The following is a 15,928-nucleotide window of genomic DNA, read 5'->3' as shown; positions in this document are numbered from 1 at the left end:
ACGCATAGGAACTCCGAGAGATATCTAGACAGGATCGAAACGCGACGTATGGAGCCGCCATTACGATTTATCAATCTTTATCGTTCGTGGATCAATCTGGCCTTCGATTCGCAAGACTTACGCGCCGGCGTTCCACGAAACGGACTCACTCGAACGATCAGGAAGAAGAAGAGGACTCAAGGTCGAAGATCCTTCGCTGCCAAGGTATGATTATTATCTGCGAGACGCGAAGGACCCTGTTCATAACCCAGATACTCCTCGAGCATCTGAAGGGGTTTCGGGATTTTGTTTTTGAATAAAGTATTTTTGTATCGAGAAGGAATACAAAAGATGATTGGATCCTATCAAATCTCTTAGCTCAAATTTACTACTAACAATTATTACAAAATTAGCCCGTCGAAGGATACTTTTATTCGAAGCTCCCAACCAAGATACGTCTCTCATAAATTATCTATCGAAATTGTTATCAAACCAGTCGTCGAACGAGCCATTTTGACCCCGAAGCACTTGAAATTTCAAATCCCTTCCCCGAGTCTCGCCAATGTTTATTTATTTCGATTACCGGTGACCCAGCGCGCATACGAACGGTCGAGTATGTGTCTTCCCTTCCTCGAAGCGAAGGAGCCGCCGAAGAGGAATCCTGGTAACAGGACGAAAAAGCAGGCTGAAATGCGGCACGTTCCGCGATCGATCGGTTTCCTAGAAACGGCTGACGGGAGGCGTCCTAATAAACAACGGGCCCCGATTGCCGAAAGTAAAGGAAGATTTAACTTTTTGCTCGAGTATTAACGGAATGGTTAACCCCGAGGGAACAGTCCGTGGCATAGTCTGCGAGCAGAATGGGGGTAGGAGGGGACGGTACATATAAAGGAGCGAGCCCCGTGCCACGGGGGCTCAGTACCGTTCAAAGATGCAGGCTGCCGAGATGCTGCGTGGTACCAGGGCATACGTCTACCATCTTGTGCTTCTAATGTCTCTCTCCGTTGACTATGCCCGTGAGTAAAAAATATTCGAAAATCCCGCGTGAAACGTGCCGAAATACGAATCCCACGAGGTGCTCGATCGAGCCGTGGGACGATCAAGTGGCGATGCCGGAGCGACGATTTCTCGCGTTCGAATACCGCTTCGTGTGAACGACGGGGATATCTGTGATCGATTATGGATCGAGTGGTCGAAACGGAACCGCCTACGCAACCGGAATGTGCACGTACGAGCGGAGCAATCGATCGGGTGAAGTGTGCATTCTGCATTCGAATGGTCGCCGAGGTTTCGTGATCGAGCGCGAGAAACGACACGTCTGGGGCGAATCGAAGTGAATCGAAGCCGGGGATCGTTATGTTAATGTTTCCGAACGGGAGTGTACATAAAATTATACGCGTGGAACGTGGTCGGTGGTTTGTTGGATCGATGCGTGAGCGATGAGCGACCTGCTGGGTGAGGATCGATCAAGTTTCGTGGATCATCGAGTGACTGTAACAACAGAGGCTAACATTTACGAGTATAACTTTGATTTTAAGAAGAAGTTTGAAGTATATGGACGATATCGATCGGCTTGGTAGTTTCGATGTTAAACGAAAATCTTCGTTACTTGAATTTTCTAAGACAGGGAATTTACAGTTTGGTTTATAAGTTAACGACTATTCGAGTAGGTATTCGAATAGAGCGAACCTTACATACGAGAAGAAACGCAGAGAGGACGTACCGTGGTGTATCTACGGCTGAATAATAATAATGTGTAAATAGCGAATAGTATGAATAATGAATATCAGGAAATACTTTGCTTCTAGCGAACCAAAGAACCAAGATCCACACAAGAAATACGTACACACCTATGTCCTGGACGAAAGATTAACAGATATTAAATTAATAAAATAGATTTGTTAAACGTTATATTCAATTTTTACTGAAAAACAGAGGTTGCTCATCGCTGTGTTAGATCATGGGATATTTAAATCGGTGATCCCGTATCCGCATCGTCGCGCATCCCGCATCGATACCCCCGGTGAAGCTTCGATCAGAAATCGATTCGTAATCATTGAAGATGTTTCATTGCTACAGGACTCGTATCTTGCACGATAAACGTCTATTTGTGGACTATCATCTTAGTACATACATAAGTACATGTAATCGCGAATTATCATGTCTCAAAGGCCGCCGCTTCTTTAACGTATCTTTAATTCGATCTTAATTTCTTATAGATCCATTCCCGCTCCAACTATTACCTAGCATCCCGGGTTATATCCCCGTTTATATAAGGCACGGGGATCAACCATTGGAGGAAATAAATCCCGCATTAGCAGAGGCGTTTCACGAAGGATCGAGCTTACCTAAGGTGACCCGAGACAATTTAACACGTACCATTTCATCCTCTCGCTAAAAGTTAGCACTTACTTTGCCTTCAACGAAAAATAAAGGAAAAAGAAAGAAAGTGTCTTTTAGATTCCCCGGTCAAATTATTCGACGACTAACGATATCTTTGAACGTTGCGTTGCAGAAGAACTTAGCTAACGTCGAAGGTCCGGCCGCTATCAGCCTCGAGGAGGACGAGGAAAGCAAAATCCACGTGGAAGCTGTGCACGTCAGACAGGTGGATAACGATGTACCAACCAAAGACGAGAAGATGAAACCAGCGGATGAGGAACCGACGGAAACGTCCAAGAATAAAACAGTCTCTCAGCCAGTAGTCAAAGTATGCATTGGATTCGAATTTATATTACTATATCAACTATCCTAATTGTTATATTACCTACATCACTTAAATTAATCGAAATTCCAACGTTTTTATCGCGTCTCGAGTCACTTATCATCGACTATCTCGGTACGTGGTTATTATTTCACGGTAATTGCATGCGCCTGACGACAATCGATACGACATTTCCGAGAAATATCATTAGCAGTATTTTAAACTGTGTACATAGCTTCTATACGCGTACATCTACATTTTTATTTTTAATTGACGTTCGCGCACAATGGCTAATCTAAGGAAGAAATCGGTGACTCATTAAATCGCTTGTCGTCTCAACTTATACCCTGTTCATAGGAGTAAATTAACACCGTCAGCGAACATTATTCATACATTTAAGATAAATATCTGCGTGGCTCGACAGAGACAATCGATTCTTTCACCGTGAACGATGAAGATAGTACGTTCAGAGATTTTACTAAAACTATCGAATATATTAATTTACGACTGATCGATGTTGATCTATTAAATATCATAATGATATTCAAAACAAAATTAATCATTCCGAATTACTAAATAAATCATTCGATCGTTTGATTTTCAAGGTCCTACCGTTGACCGAAGAAGAAGAGAAAGCCCTGAAGGACCTCCGAGTCGAAATTGAGGAGGAAACGGAGAATTCGTACGGTGGGCCCCATTCGAGCCCGAATCCGATCGAATTATCGTCGGACAAACCTCAACGCAGGAAGAACGTACGAACTTTTAGACCAGTTGTGAAAGTCGATCAAATCATTATCGACGAATCAGTCAAACCGGATCTTCGCCTAAGCGAGGACGCACGGCATTCTTCCATGGACGAGGACGCCTCCGCGTCCATACTTACTGACGAAATACTACCTGTCAAGGAACAACGTCTTCCCAACGTCCTCTCCAACGTTCGGAAGCTAGCCCTCACGCCAAAAATGGCGCTTCAATTGGAGAAGGAACGGATAGAGAATCAATCGTTAGAAGAGAAATCAAAATGACACCCCTCGTAGTGATACTTATTTATAGCAATACGGATAATCGACAATTTTGTGATAAATACTTGTTTAAATAGATCTTACGGGTTTTTCTTTATTTTTACGAGTTTTTCTCCACTGTTACGAATCGAATTACATTACGGTTTAAACTCGATTAAAGTGTGTGTGCGAAATTTGTAGTATATCTTTTCTCGATCGTAGGGCCAAAGTGATCGAAACATCGTATTATGATCAACTTTAAATTTCGTAAAATCGATAAAACTGATTTATTTCGTAACAAACATTACAAAGTCGTAGAAATCACGTTTCGTGTATACGTGTAGTTCGCTCGACAGAAGATAGAGAATTCGAAGTTATCATCGGGTGTTCGAACCGTCCACAGAACACGACTACTCGTTTTGTTACTTTCTTATCAATGTCTTCCTCTGATCGACATTTCGTTGCCAGTTTCACGCGTCTCTATCCTGTAATCGTTGTTGGCGCCATTCAAAACCAGCAGAGCAGGTATCACGTTCACCTCGTTGCTCCTGGAAATCTTCGGCGCGAATTTGATATTTTCCAGGGTGTTTTCATTCACGTTTATACTCAAATAACGCCGTCGATCTTGAAGGAATCTCGCGCTGGACAGAACGAACGTATTATTTCCAAACGTGCACGCGAAGGCTGGCAGGTATTGCTTGACTTCCGGTATGTAGACGTCGCGAATCGCTCCGCAATGGACGTTGGGTGGATCCATTCGTTCCTTTGAAGGATGCCGAGGTTTCTCTTCTTCGTATATTCCGCTGCTTTTCGATGACGCGTCGAACATTTTCGCCATCAGACTTCGATCCGACGATCTCTGATCGGGAACAGCCATTTGAACGTTGGCGATTTTGGACAGAGAAAATATTAAGCACATGTCTTTGTTTCCGTAAGGACACGAGTTGTCGCTCCTCTTCTTGGGTTTCTTCGCGCTGGATTCTTCGCGGTGATGGCTGCTTACAGCTTCCCTCTTCAAGGGTGGATCCTCGATTATTTTGCCGTCCATACTTTCGTCCACCGATCGATCTAGATCTCCTAGGCTCTTCAGGGTACTGCTATCGAACTTGGGAGCCCTGTTTTGTATGGTTCTACCCTCGATAGAGAGAATAACGTTTGTGAACAGCACAAAGAGGATCGATCGTCCTCGAAGCATTTTGACGTCGTTTTTCAGCGCGACCATATAGCCCATGTGACAGCGCGGTGGACACTGACTCTGTGTCGGAAGAAAGAAATGTTCCTGTGAGCGAGCAGGCAAGCAAGGTGCACGGGAGACAGAAGATTGGGCCGTTGCGTTCACACCAGTGGTTCTTAACCTTTTTTATACTCCCAGTGTAGGATTCCTAAAGCTTGTGGCAGTGGTTCGAAGAAGATTCTTAAGGGACAGCTTAAAAGAAGGCTTTTTATTTGTTCACCTAACTGTGCAGCTCATAGGAAGATCCTTGATTTGTTTACCTTACTGTACAGTTTAAAAGTAGGTTTTTGATCTTTTTCCTCGCTATACACCTTATAGGAATATTCTTAATTTTTGTTTAGCTTACTGTAAAACTTAAAAGAAAATTCTTGATCTTTTTGCTTCACTATACGGGTCAAAGGTACATTTTTTTTTATTTTTTCCCCTCACTGTATAGCTTCTTAGAACATCCTTAATTTATTTAGCTATGTACAGTTTAAAAAAAAGACATAAAATTAATAAAAAGAAAAAAGAAAGAAAAGAATCATTAGATCCGTTGACAAACATTTACAGGGCAGTGTGGATGACTTCCTGGGACAGTGGTATGCTACGACATAGTGGTTAAGAATCACTGGTCTACACTCTCGTTCATTTCGTGTGCGCTGACCTTATCTCCTGTGTAGACATCGCACAAACACCGTCAAATTCTGACCTATCTTTCAAAGAATTTCACGTCGACTTTGATCCTTTGTTTCGAGGGATGTTTTGTTGCTGCTAAGTATATATCAACGAGTATTCTGACCACGCACGGGAAAAATATAAAACTGCACAAAATGTGCGATTTTATATTTATTTATACGAACTTTAAATAAAAAAAAAAAAAATGTAAGTTTTAATCCAGTCAGTATTTTTGATAATAACTGAGCTCTTCGAATGAAAAAGAAATCAACTTTTATTCATGATTTCTTCAAGCATTAATTTTGGTGGACCCCTTCATAAGCACACCTACTATAATATGCTTATGACACTTATTCTAAAATAATAAAAACATAATCCAGGACTGAATACGGGCACGGAAGGTACAATGTATTATTTTATTATTAAAATACACCTGTTTGTACGTCATACGGTTATTGTTTAGTAAACAAATATGCATTGTAAACTAGGTACGACGAGATCATCCTTGATCCTGAAGATTGAAAGCTACTGCCCTCATGTTGCGACACTACAAACTACAAGGATCCATATTTAGAGAATTCTGCAACGTATAAAAAATCCGAGATTCGAATAAAATCGTTACTTATGTAGAAAAGTAAATCAGAGGCGGATAGTTGTTAAATTTGTTTTAAATTTTGTTACGTTGTACAATTGAAATAGAAGTCGATAAGATAAATCACTGACAGTGCAAGCGCGGTACACGTGCGCAATGTGATGTCAACAATTTATAACGTAATATGTGAGACGTCCGATTTTCGGAGCACGTACAGAGAGGAACAATGTATATCTTATTGTTATTTATGTATTGATGGCACGATGGTGTAATTTTATATGTAACGCTGCATAGGGAACAGAGTTGTATAGCTGTAGAAATTATTGATTTCGAAACTATCGCGTGTGTCAAACATAATTTCTATTTTGAGCAATATTTTCATAATTATTTATTGCTTTGTCTATCAAGAAGTGAAAGTAGATTCAATATTGTCGCGAAATTGTCATCAGATGGTGCGAAAAGGTTAAAATGCAGCGTTAAAATGGTACTTAACCTCAAAGTTCGCTGATCCTGATGATCGATTCTTCCTATATCATCGTATATTAATGAATGTGAGATAGTGATAAAACTAAAATAATATGGCGGGTCAGCAACATCCATTCCCATCTGGGTTTCCCAATGTACAACAATCTGCAATGCGTACCCAATTTGGTGGAGGACAAATGGTATCTGGTTTGATGGGCCCACAACAGGGTGGTAAGTACATTCACAATAAGGAAAATAATTGTAAAGTACAGATGGACAAGCGGATGATATCTCTCCAGGTATGGTAAGTCCTCAACAATTTGGAGTAGGTGTGGGTGTCGGAGTTGGGGTAGGTGGTGTAGGGACAAATGCTATGGGTATGCCTAGTGCTCAACAAGTACTAGCTCAACAGCAACAACAACAGCAATCTGTTGCAATGCAACAACAAATGCAGCAGATGCAACAACAGCAGTTACAATTACAACAGCAACAACAAGCTGCCATGGTGCAGCAAAATAGCCAAACGAGTAATCAAGCTACCACACCCCAAACACCTGTACAACCCACTCAACCACCACCTCAACAGCAACAACAAAATAAAGAATTTAACACTGCCAGTTTATGCAGATTTGGCCAAGAAACTGTGCAAGACATTGTCAGTCGTACTTTAGAAGTTTTTCAAACATTAAAACTCTTACAACCTCCGAATGGTATTTAGGATATAAATAATTAGAATTCTTTTCAGCATATGTTCAATTACATCGTTAGATGGATTATACAATTTTTAGGCATGGCTCAAGGGTCGAGTTTAGCTAATGAAAAGAAGAATAAAGTACAAGAACAACTAAGAACACTGAAATTATTATTCAAACGGTTAAGACTGATTTATGAAAAATGCAACGAAAACTGTCAACTTCAAGGTATGGAATATACACACATAGAAAGTTTAATTCCTTTGAAAGAAGAGTGGGATATGAAATCCGATGAGAAAAAGACATCTGAGGCTTACAGACTGGCTTGTGAAGAAAGCAAAGAAATTATGGAGGTTAGTCCAGATTATAATTTACTCAATAAAAAATGAAATACTAAGTTTTACAAATTATAAAATTAAGTTAAATTTTTTGCAGCAAGTTGTATTAAAAAATAGGCATCTCAAGGAAATAATTGATCACTTAAGGCGTATCATCTCAGAAATAAATACAATGTTAAACATGCGTCGATCTTAAACTATGTATTGTACATAAATATTTGTATAAGTTATTAAGAATATGTTAATAAATAAAGATACTATTTCCTACTGAAAAATAATAATACTAGTGTCACTCACTGATACATGAAGACTTTATTGTGCAGTGTTAATGTCATCCACATCGAAATGAATGATATCGGTGGCTCTCAACACTGCTTCTGGAATCTTTCCCAACGGTGTGTGCAAATTACGCACATACACCTCTAAACAATCCACATCACAGCCTCTAAACTCAGCAGAAACGTTCGTCTTCTCATATAAATGAAATTCTGCTTGCTTACCTGTAACAAATAAAGTGCATTTGACATTAGACACAGCTATTCAAATTTCCAAGCAAATGTTCGTTGTACAATTGCTGTCACGATATAGGAATAAACGCGTACTATTTCCGTCGATGAAAATCAAATTTAACGAAATTTATAATCGAATGTTCGCGCATTAAGACAATTACAGCGTCGGTATTGGCGCCATATTTAAGCAATTGTGCGTGCAATTAAATTGATTTAAATTGTAAACGTGACGATTAATAAGTACCAGTGAGTCTACGCGGAAATTGGATAAATATTTTCCTAGCATTCGATTCGAAATAAAGGGGATCAGACTGAAAAAAGCAAAACGTCGTACCAACAATTCCGGTAATCACTCGCAGAAATCGCTCGCGCAGAAATGCACGAGCTTCTTGTTTTTCAGGAGTCGCAAAGTCTAAGCCGGTGCTGTTTTCATTCAATTTTACAGTGTCTTCGATTGTAGTGGTCATCTTTTCCAAAAAAATTTCCGGCAGCGAAGAGCGAAGATTCCCTCCGAATGGCGGACATCAAGAGCACTACTGCGCAGCGTCGCTGTCATGCGCGCCAAATTTTAAAATCGAAAATATCAAGACTGGACCTTTTAACTAATAACAAGTACAGAAGATTGCAAGTTAAGATTCTAATCAACAAAACATGTTTAAGATACATTAAATTATTGTAAAAGTATGCTGAAACGTAGCATCTGTAAAGGATTTAAAGAATAGGACACAATTAAAAGAAAGAAACGAAGACTTATTAATCAAGTACTTCCGGAAAATGAAAAAGTTTCTAATAGAAACCCACATATCCCAACGAGGAAGTGGAGATTGCCGTACGTTATCATATTTTTAACGATATCTAAGAAACACACTTTCACGAAGTAGAACATGAGGGTGACCCGCAGGTTTTCAGTTTTGTTAGGCAGCTCCACTGGTTTTTCTTCACTCTCGTTCCAAGCATCGTGCAGTCACAATGAACATTTTCACCTTTTTGATTCTAAGTGCCAGCATTTGCTCTCCCAGTAAGTATTCATGGTCAACAATTCAAACTTATGGAAGTGGTGAATTATTTTTTTTTCTTCTCTGAGAAGGATGTTGTACTAATATTATTTATTTCTTCAGGTCTGTTCTGCAATGCCACCGCAACGACTGAAAACGCAAAAATGATTCGCAAACCGATAGTGACATCAACTCTAAAGAATGATGACAGTGTAACGCAAGCGACACAGGTCTGGAAGAATTCATTACGCCTACTACAGAATCCATTGAAAATTGATGACTTGAAAAAGATCGCGAACACGAAGGTAGACTTATCGAACAGGAAGAATAGATTTTTAGGACCTTTGGCTTTCCTAGCTGGTTTAAGTGTAGGCGGTATACCGGGTGTACCACCAAACGTGAACACCTATGCCAAAGCTCCACCAGCGAACTTAAATTTCGGTGCTTCCCAACTTCCGTTCCCTTATCAGTACATGCCGCATCCCTACGTCTTGGCCACCTCCTTGGGGCTTTATCCTTTACTGAATCCTTCGGTGATGCAGGCGATCAACGGTGGTCAAAACGATTTTCAAACGTTGCCTCAGAATCAGCAAGTGTCGAATTTATTAGAGAATAAAAAACCGAACGACTTGTTGAACAACAACGACGAATATCCAGAGGAGTCCACGAAGGTTGAGAATCTCGGAACTCCGAACGACGTCGAAGAGAAGGCTGACGAGAGTGCAGAATTGCCAGTCGAAGACATTCGGAACGCGGAAGAGAAGGTACGAATTTGGTAGGGCGAACAAATAGAAATTAGTCCAGGAAAATCACGTGACTTCCTGTCTATTTTTGATATACACTAAAACTATATAATATGTATATATGTAGACTCTAGTGCTGGGTATAATGTTAATAGAATATATAAATGTAGGAGTCAAAACATACATCAATTAACATGTCTGTTCTACACCTGAGTACATAAAAATATTAATTCGCATAAGTACCCGCAGTATTGTACAGTAATAGTAATTTCTGTTTCCACTCATACGATAAGAAACTCCTCAGGGACACATTTATCTCAAACCTTCCAAAAATCTAAAAACTGCTTCTCATACCTATACTTCTGATCAATTTCCATATTAATTATCCATTTTGTTATTTTTTGTGACGATCCACAGGAGTCGAGCACCGTTATCGTATGCGACCTGCGAAAGGAATCGAAGAAGAAGGACGATAACTCCGTAAAGCTTGCCTCTAGAGACCTCGAAAAAGACAATTCGCCTGTTTTTCGAGCAGGACCAAACACTAAGCCAGAAAATGTCACCGTTGCACCAATGCAAATGGAAAATACGACGATTAACAACGCGACCAGTCTGCCTTTCAACGGCTACTACGGTGGATATCCTCAAAACGTGCACCACATCGACTTCACCACGGAAACGAACGAGTACCACGACTACGAGCACATTAATTACAATCTACCCACTTACGACAAACCCGTCAACTTTTACTCGGACGGCAGATATCATTATTACTCCAATCCCTCCGTCGATTCCTCACCCACGAACGACTTCCATCAGGAGCAGATACCCGAGTACGTATCCAACGATTTCAACAGATACGTTTACCCGTCCTACAATACGCCGCCATTTGCCAACGGTGGTTTCAGGCCTGTTACGCAGTGATATGATACACAGTAACATGCTTTTTGAATATGTAGAACACGTTCGCGATAAGAACGATTCGTTAAACTTTCTACTGATTTAGGTTTAGGTAACAGTAAATACGCGAAGTTCGATGAAATAAATGGAAATATGATTATTCTTACTATATTTCTTGACTTGTTACACATCCTTGGTTCGATTTCTGCGCGTCGTGTGTGTGTGTTTTGTATATGGTTGATTGTAAATAATTACGATTGTCTCGCGTGGTGGCAACAGCGTTATTGACTTTGGACTACCCTTGCGGATAATTGCTGCCTCGTCAGATTGTTGACGGAGTTCTGATAAGCAGGACCGTTTCGACAAGCGTTGAAGACTGTTTAGAAAATGTACCGTGACGGGGCGATAGTTTATTTATTATTTATTTGTTTAGTGAACACACTGGATTCCCACGTTTCGGCGAGTAAGTATACCGAAGAATTATTTCATACTTGTCTAGTTAAATATAGATTCAGTTTTACGTTACTGAATATTTTTATTTCTTAACATGACGTACGACGCTCGTTAAAATTGAATAGTCACGTTTACTATAATAAATCTGAGATATATCTCACCAGCAACGAAGCTGCCAGTAATTTATTATTGCATTCGGCGAAACAGTTGCTCCATACTACTCGGTGGTTACTTTTCTAGAAATACATTCAATGATTCTCACCGATGACGTCAGTGATTTTTCACGGGGTACAACGGCTGTTTCGCCATTTTCTGACACACCTATACCAACAAACATTCCTGCGACGTCGAATAAACAGGAGCCAGACCATCAGCATGAGAAATCATTATTTCGTAAAGAATACGAAACATCAGCTTCTAACGGTTCGAAACGAAACTTTAAGAAATATGCAGAAATATTCATTTTCACTGAAATTTTTGCTTGATTTGGCAGGAAAAAAGGAAAAGCGAAATGCTGATAAGGATGATAGCGTCGGTGTGCCGAGGGGAAAGCAAAAGAAAGCGAAAGAGTTGGGGCGTTTGTTGCTGAATAACGACTCGACTAGAAAATACGAGGACATTCACGACGATTATTTCGACGACGATGACGACGATTACTTCAAAGGCGCGAATGTTAAGAAGATGAACTGGGAGGACTATCAAAACGAGGATGGACCGAGTGTCATGGAGCTGATTGCTTTGGACGCGAGACACAAGAAACACAGGTAGCTTGTCATAGTAAGAACCAGGTGTTCTTCACGTTTCAAAATAATATAAGTGGAAATAGGTAAATCTTTTTTTAATTAATTGGTTATTCGGGGACACTCGGTAGCTGGCTTCACACATATAAATAAGAAATCGAAATAAATAATAAAATACCACAGAAAAAATTTCCAACCGATCCGCGCAAGGCAAACGAAACTTAATTTCATTGATTTACAGATAAAGGTGACTTGTAACCGTTTTGTGCCTTTCATCTTCATCTTCCTTTCAGCGTTCATTGTCTGCGCACTGTCAAACATTGCCAATAAAGTGTCACCGCGTGGTGAAACATCGAGGAGCATATCGATAGCGACTGCACAGAACGCACGTGCCCTTGGTGATGCAATTCATAAATTAAAGTAACGCGTGGTCTCCGTGAAATACAGTTTGTTTGGACAATTGCAGCGAGCGGATTGCACAGTTGCACGCGGTTGTTTTTCCCGTCGAAATGAGGAAAAAAGGAATCGTTTCGTTGTCAACTCGTGTCCCACAGTCATTGTAAAAAAAAAAAAAGAAACCGACGATAAAACGCGAAGCTTCGGTTCCTGTTTAATCGTCGATTAATCAGTGAACTCCGTCGTCAGATGCGACCAATTGGACTGCGCGGCTCGCAGGGAAGAAACCTGTTTTATTTTCGGACGAGTTTGGAGGGCTGGGCTTCTCGTCTATTTCGAGAAGGCCGCTACTGCTGGTATTGTGTCTCTAAAGACGCGGATACTTTGCAGCTTTCACGTAGAATTTTTCAAAGCGAACGTTTCTCCGTCGTTATGCTTGTTCAGTCGTGCCATGGACGCCGACGTTCGTAAACACTGCTTTTCGTAAATAATTTTATGTTGATGAGGTTTCAGATAATGGACTTCTTTATTATGTCAAAGTTTTAGTTACTGGTGTCTTTGTTTCGTTTTAAATATATTAGATTCGTCAATAAACACCAGAAGTATTATTGACAACGTTTTCAGTTTGATGAAAATGATTAGAATAGGGAATTAGGTATGTAATAGGTGTAACTCGACTTGGTTAACTCGCAGCTTAATATGTGTGCGGAGTTAGAGTCGATACTGAAACGGGGTTGCGTGCGTGATTATGCAATAAGCAAATAGGAAATGATCGACTTCCTTCGCGGAAGCGTTAAATTTTTCTTTGGGACGTTGATAGTATCGAAACGGTGCGCTAATGTTTATTGTCTGGCCACAAGTGCCATGGGTTATTTGTCGTATGAATAATGAAAAAGGGTAACGCCATTCGTAGCGCGCAGATAATTCATTTATAATTATCACGTTGGCGACGATCGTTTACTTCGCTTCTTCAGGAGCAGAAGAATTTATTTTATTTATTTATTTGGGTCGATTCAAACGAGACAAATTTGCATGTTAATTAAAGTAGATTAGTTTGACTTATACTGCGCGTACCACCGAATTTCTGGAAAATGCAAGTTCGCGACGTATCAGATTTCATTGCGCAGCCCCCTCCGATCGGTCGTCGCGAAAGTATCTATGCGATCGGATTAGAGCGTGTCTCTTTATGTCTAAATATATACCGGGTGTCAGGGTTGAATGGCCTAGGATTTCCGGTCTTCATCGTACGGAGCTTTGGTTTTCCGTTTTTTTTTCCCTCTACTTTCAGCACAAGCACTCGCGTCTCTTCGTCCCTCGGCGATGTCCGCCCCTTTCTCCAACTTTTTCCACGCCGCTCACGCTTTTTTCCACACGAAACCCAATAGCCTTGCATCCTCTAGGACACTTCAGGACTATTTCCTGCGTGTCGGACAAGCCGGATGAGAAACCGCAAATGTAAAACCCCGTATTCCAGTGATACGACAAATAAGCGATACATGTTCGTATAAAATGTACAGGTAATAGAGAACAGAGAAAAATAGTGGAGGGGAAGTACAAAGCGTTTGTTGAAATTATAAAGGCGCTTGAAGAATTTTATTTTTAATTGAAACCTAGAAGTTGTGAAAGCTGTTGCGCGTATTTGAAATCGTATTAAAGGGACACCCTGTTCTTAAGCAATAAGGGTGCTGATTCACCCTTTCAAGGCGTGCAACTTGACGTTCCTTAAGGGCGCACCTCATTGAGTATGCAACTTCGCAGCGACGAGCCCTAGATATATATCTATAAATTATGCGAGGAGGGGCCAGACGCGGGCAAATTCTTATTAAGTGGAAAATAATAAATAATATTTTTGAAAAATCTAAATTTGAATAAGATGCTTCAAAAAATTAAAAAAAAAAAAAAAAAAAAAAAAATGTTTTTAAAGTTTCAGACAAGAATACCCCCTCAAATAATGGCCACCTTCGATGGACGCACGCGTTTCGAACCTGGTGCACGTGCACACGGTGAACGGCTCTCGTTCTGTGTGGTAAACTCACCACGCTCGGGTAAGAACCCCGGGCTTCACGTATGAGGGACGACAGAGGAGAGAGACAGCTGTGGGGCAGCTGGCAGCGCGTGCCACGAACCTATGGGGTCTCCTTCAAACGCGGACGACGACGATATCCTATACTTTGTGACACACAACTAACGGCATGTTTCGAACAATGCGATGAACAGAGGTTGCTGATCGCCAAACGTCGTGGAAGAGAGGCTACGCCGAGTTACGCTTACCGTAATTACAGGCTCGCTCGAGAGTACCATTTTCCCTTCATCATTTATTGCCGAAGATGCCCTGTATAAAGATTCGACGCTTCCGAAATAACCATTCGATGCAAATGCGACTCGTTTAACTCGTGGACGAAACCGCCTCTACAAACTGGGAAATGGAAGGCAGAAATGGCATACTAAACGTGAGCATAGTGCCAATTAAAATGGAGGACTTGCTAACACTGAAAGTAAAGATGCTCGACCGGTGCCTATGGTGCGTATTTATTATATCTTTGAAAGTAAAATGTAGAGGGACAGGTCAATCTTAATTTCCTGTTTCAATCATTTTTATTTCAAAATCGAACAAGCAACATAATACCCATTGAAACAAAACTGAAGGGTACAAATCCAATAATGACCAGTACAGCTTAGACGGATCTTTATTTATTAAATCGCCAAGCTTAATCCCGATACTTTTTAAAATGTCAACGTTTAACTCCTTTGTTCTCCTTGTTTTCAATTCATTCATCCCATTTGCGGAAAGTGCGAAAGATATCGGGGCATTGTGCGAGATTGGAACGGGACGTTGGGCTTCCTTGAAAGTTTTTCACCCGCTCTAAAAAAAAAAAAAAAAAGAGATCAGCGGGTTCAAAACCTTCGGGGGAGCGTTTCAAGCCAGTGAACATCTGCCGTCGTCTGCAACGATAATAATTCGAACAGCTGATACTCCTCGACGGACCACCGTCTTGCCTCGTGGATCCCGTAGGAACGTTTCGGTTCAGGCGCTTCTTGAAGCCTGCTCAAAATTCTGGCAACGGCGTACTCCTCTTTTCCCTGGCGAGTCAACCGTCGTCGTGTCTTTGTCCTGAAGGTCCCAGAACCCTCTCAAGACCGTGTTAACCGGCAGCATTTTAATCCAAAATACTGGCCACTCAATAACATTTTTACACTTCAAACGTTTTATAAGAAAACATCACGACGGAGGTTGCAAAACGAAAAGCATCGAACATTAAATTTGCAGCTTTCATTTGGAGCAACTATACAGTATATACGATTTTATGTAAATATATATTTATTCATAATTATATTCTATACGTACAGAACACAATTATAGAAACAGATCGAAAATAAACTTTGCATTTTTCATTAGAATACATATATAGGTGTTCTTAAAAAAAAAAAAAAATAAATTTTATATTCACCTATTTCTACACTTCTATTTATTTTAACACGCAGGTTGCATCTTGCTCCAAAACGAACTCACCCCAACAGAATTTAAAAAC

General features: G+C 40.6%; 5 protein-coding genes across 12 annotated transcripts; 4 read left to right on the top strand and 1 right to left on the bottom strand.

The window, feature by feature from the left end:
* The first annotated feature begins 833 nt into the window (after positions 1 to 833).
* Positions 834 to 3,783, top strand: LOC128895561 (uncharacterized). Of its 2 annotated transcripts, XM_054158273.1 has the most exons (5): positions 1,234 to 1,498; positions 2,059 to 2,123; positions 2,199 to 2,332; positions 2,495 to 2,689; positions 3,289 to 3,783. In XM_054158273.1, exons 1-5 carry the CDS (start codon positions 1,419 to 1,421, stop codon positions 3,706 to 3,708), a joined length of 894 nt encoding a protein of 297 aa, XP_054014248.1. In that variant the 5' UTR covers positions 1,234 to 1,418; the 3' UTR covers positions 3,709 to 3,783. The 2 variants fall into 2 exon arrangements, with proteins under 2 accessions (XP_054014249.1, XP_054014248.1); XM_054158274.1 differs by lacking the exons at positions 1,234 to 1,498; positions 2,059 to 2,123 and adding an exon at positions 834 to 995.
* An 81-nt stretch (positions 3,784 to 3,864) lies between these two features.
* On the bottom strand, positions 3,865 to 11,103 carry LOC128895564 (uncharacterized). Of its 5 annotated transcripts, none has more exons than XM_054158279.1 (3): positions 10,977 to 11,103; positions 7,960 to 8,162; positions 3,865 to 4,939 (listed from the first exon to the last, which is right to left on the bottom strand). In XM_054158279.1, the coding sequence occupies exon 3, from the start codon at positions 4,913 to 4,915 to the stop codon at positions 4,118 to 4,120; it is 798 nt and encodes a 265-aa protein (XP_054014254.1). In that variant the 5' UTR covers positions 4,916 to 4,939; positions 7,960 to 8,162; positions 10,977 to 11,103; the 3' UTR covers positions 3,865 to 4,117. The 5 variants fall into 5 exon arrangements, with proteins under 5 accessions (XP_054014254.1, XP_054014255.1, XP_054014257.1 ...); XM_054158280.1 differs by lacking the exon at positions 10,977 to 11,103 and adding an exon at positions 10,639 to 10,751; XM_054158282.1 differs by lacking the exons at positions 7,960 to 8,162; positions 10,977 to 11,103 and adding exons at positions 5,565 to 6,155; positions 6,661 to 6,797.
* On the top strand, positions 6,724 to 7,943 carry LOC128895562 (mediator of RNA polymerase II transcription subunit 30-like). The gene is made up of 4 exons (XM_054158276.1): positions 6,724 to 6,863; positions 6,932 to 7,342; positions 7,421 to 7,677; positions 7,760 to 7,943. The coding sequence occupies exons 1-4, from the start codon at positions 6,746 to 6,748 to the stop codon at positions 7,856 to 7,858; spliced, it is 885 nt and encodes a 294-aa protein (XP_054014251.1). The 5' UTR covers positions 6,724 to 6,745; the 3' UTR covers positions 7,859 to 7,943.
* On the top strand, positions 8,780 to 10,980 carry LOC128895554 (uncharacterized). Of its 2 annotated transcripts, XM_054158259.1 has the most exons (3): positions 8,780 to 9,189; positions 9,290 to 9,930; positions 10,327 to 10,980. In XM_054158259.1, exons 1-3 carry the CDS (start codon positions 9,141 to 9,143, stop codon positions 10,831 to 10,833), a joined length of 1,197 nt encoding a protein of 398 aa, XP_054014234.1. In that variant the 5' UTR covers positions 8,780 to 9,140; the 3' UTR covers positions 10,834 to 10,980. The 2 variants fall into 2 exon arrangements, with proteins under 2 accessions (XP_054014234.1, XP_054014233.1); XM_054158258.1 differs by having other exon boundaries at positions 8,780 to 9,930.
* Positions 11,104 to 11,140: 37 nt separating the features above from the next.
* Positions 11,141 to 14,973, top strand: LOC128895570 (uncharacterized). 2 transcript variants are annotated; one of them, XM_054158294.1, is made up of 4 exons: positions 11,141 to 11,272; positions 11,503 to 11,685; positions 11,756 to 12,026; positions 14,323 to 14,973. In XM_054158294.1, the coding sequence occupies exons 1-4, from the start codon at positions 11,197 to 11,199 to the stop codon at positions 14,348 to 14,350; spliced, it is 558 nt and encodes a 185-aa protein (XP_054014269.1). In that variant the 5' UTR covers positions 11,141 to 11,196; the 3' UTR covers positions 14,351 to 14,973. The 2 variants fall into 2 exon arrangements, with proteins under 2 accessions (XP_054014269.1, XP_054014267.1); XM_054158292.1 differs by lacking the exon at positions 14,323 to 14,973 and adding an exon at positions 12,296 to 14,310.
* The last annotated feature ends 955 nt before the right edge of the window (positions 14,974 to 15,928 follow it).

Source organism: Hylaeus anthracinus, unplaced genomic scaffold, assembly GCF_026225885.1.
Source record: "Hylaeus anthracinus isolate JK02 unplaced genomic scaffold, UHH_iyHylAnth1.0_haploid 5, whole genome shotgun sequence".
NCBI lineage: Eukaryota > Metazoa > Arthropoda > Insecta > Hymenoptera > Colletidae > Hylaeus > Hylaeus anthracinus.
This window is presented reverse-complemented; position numbering and strand designations above follow the sequence as displayed.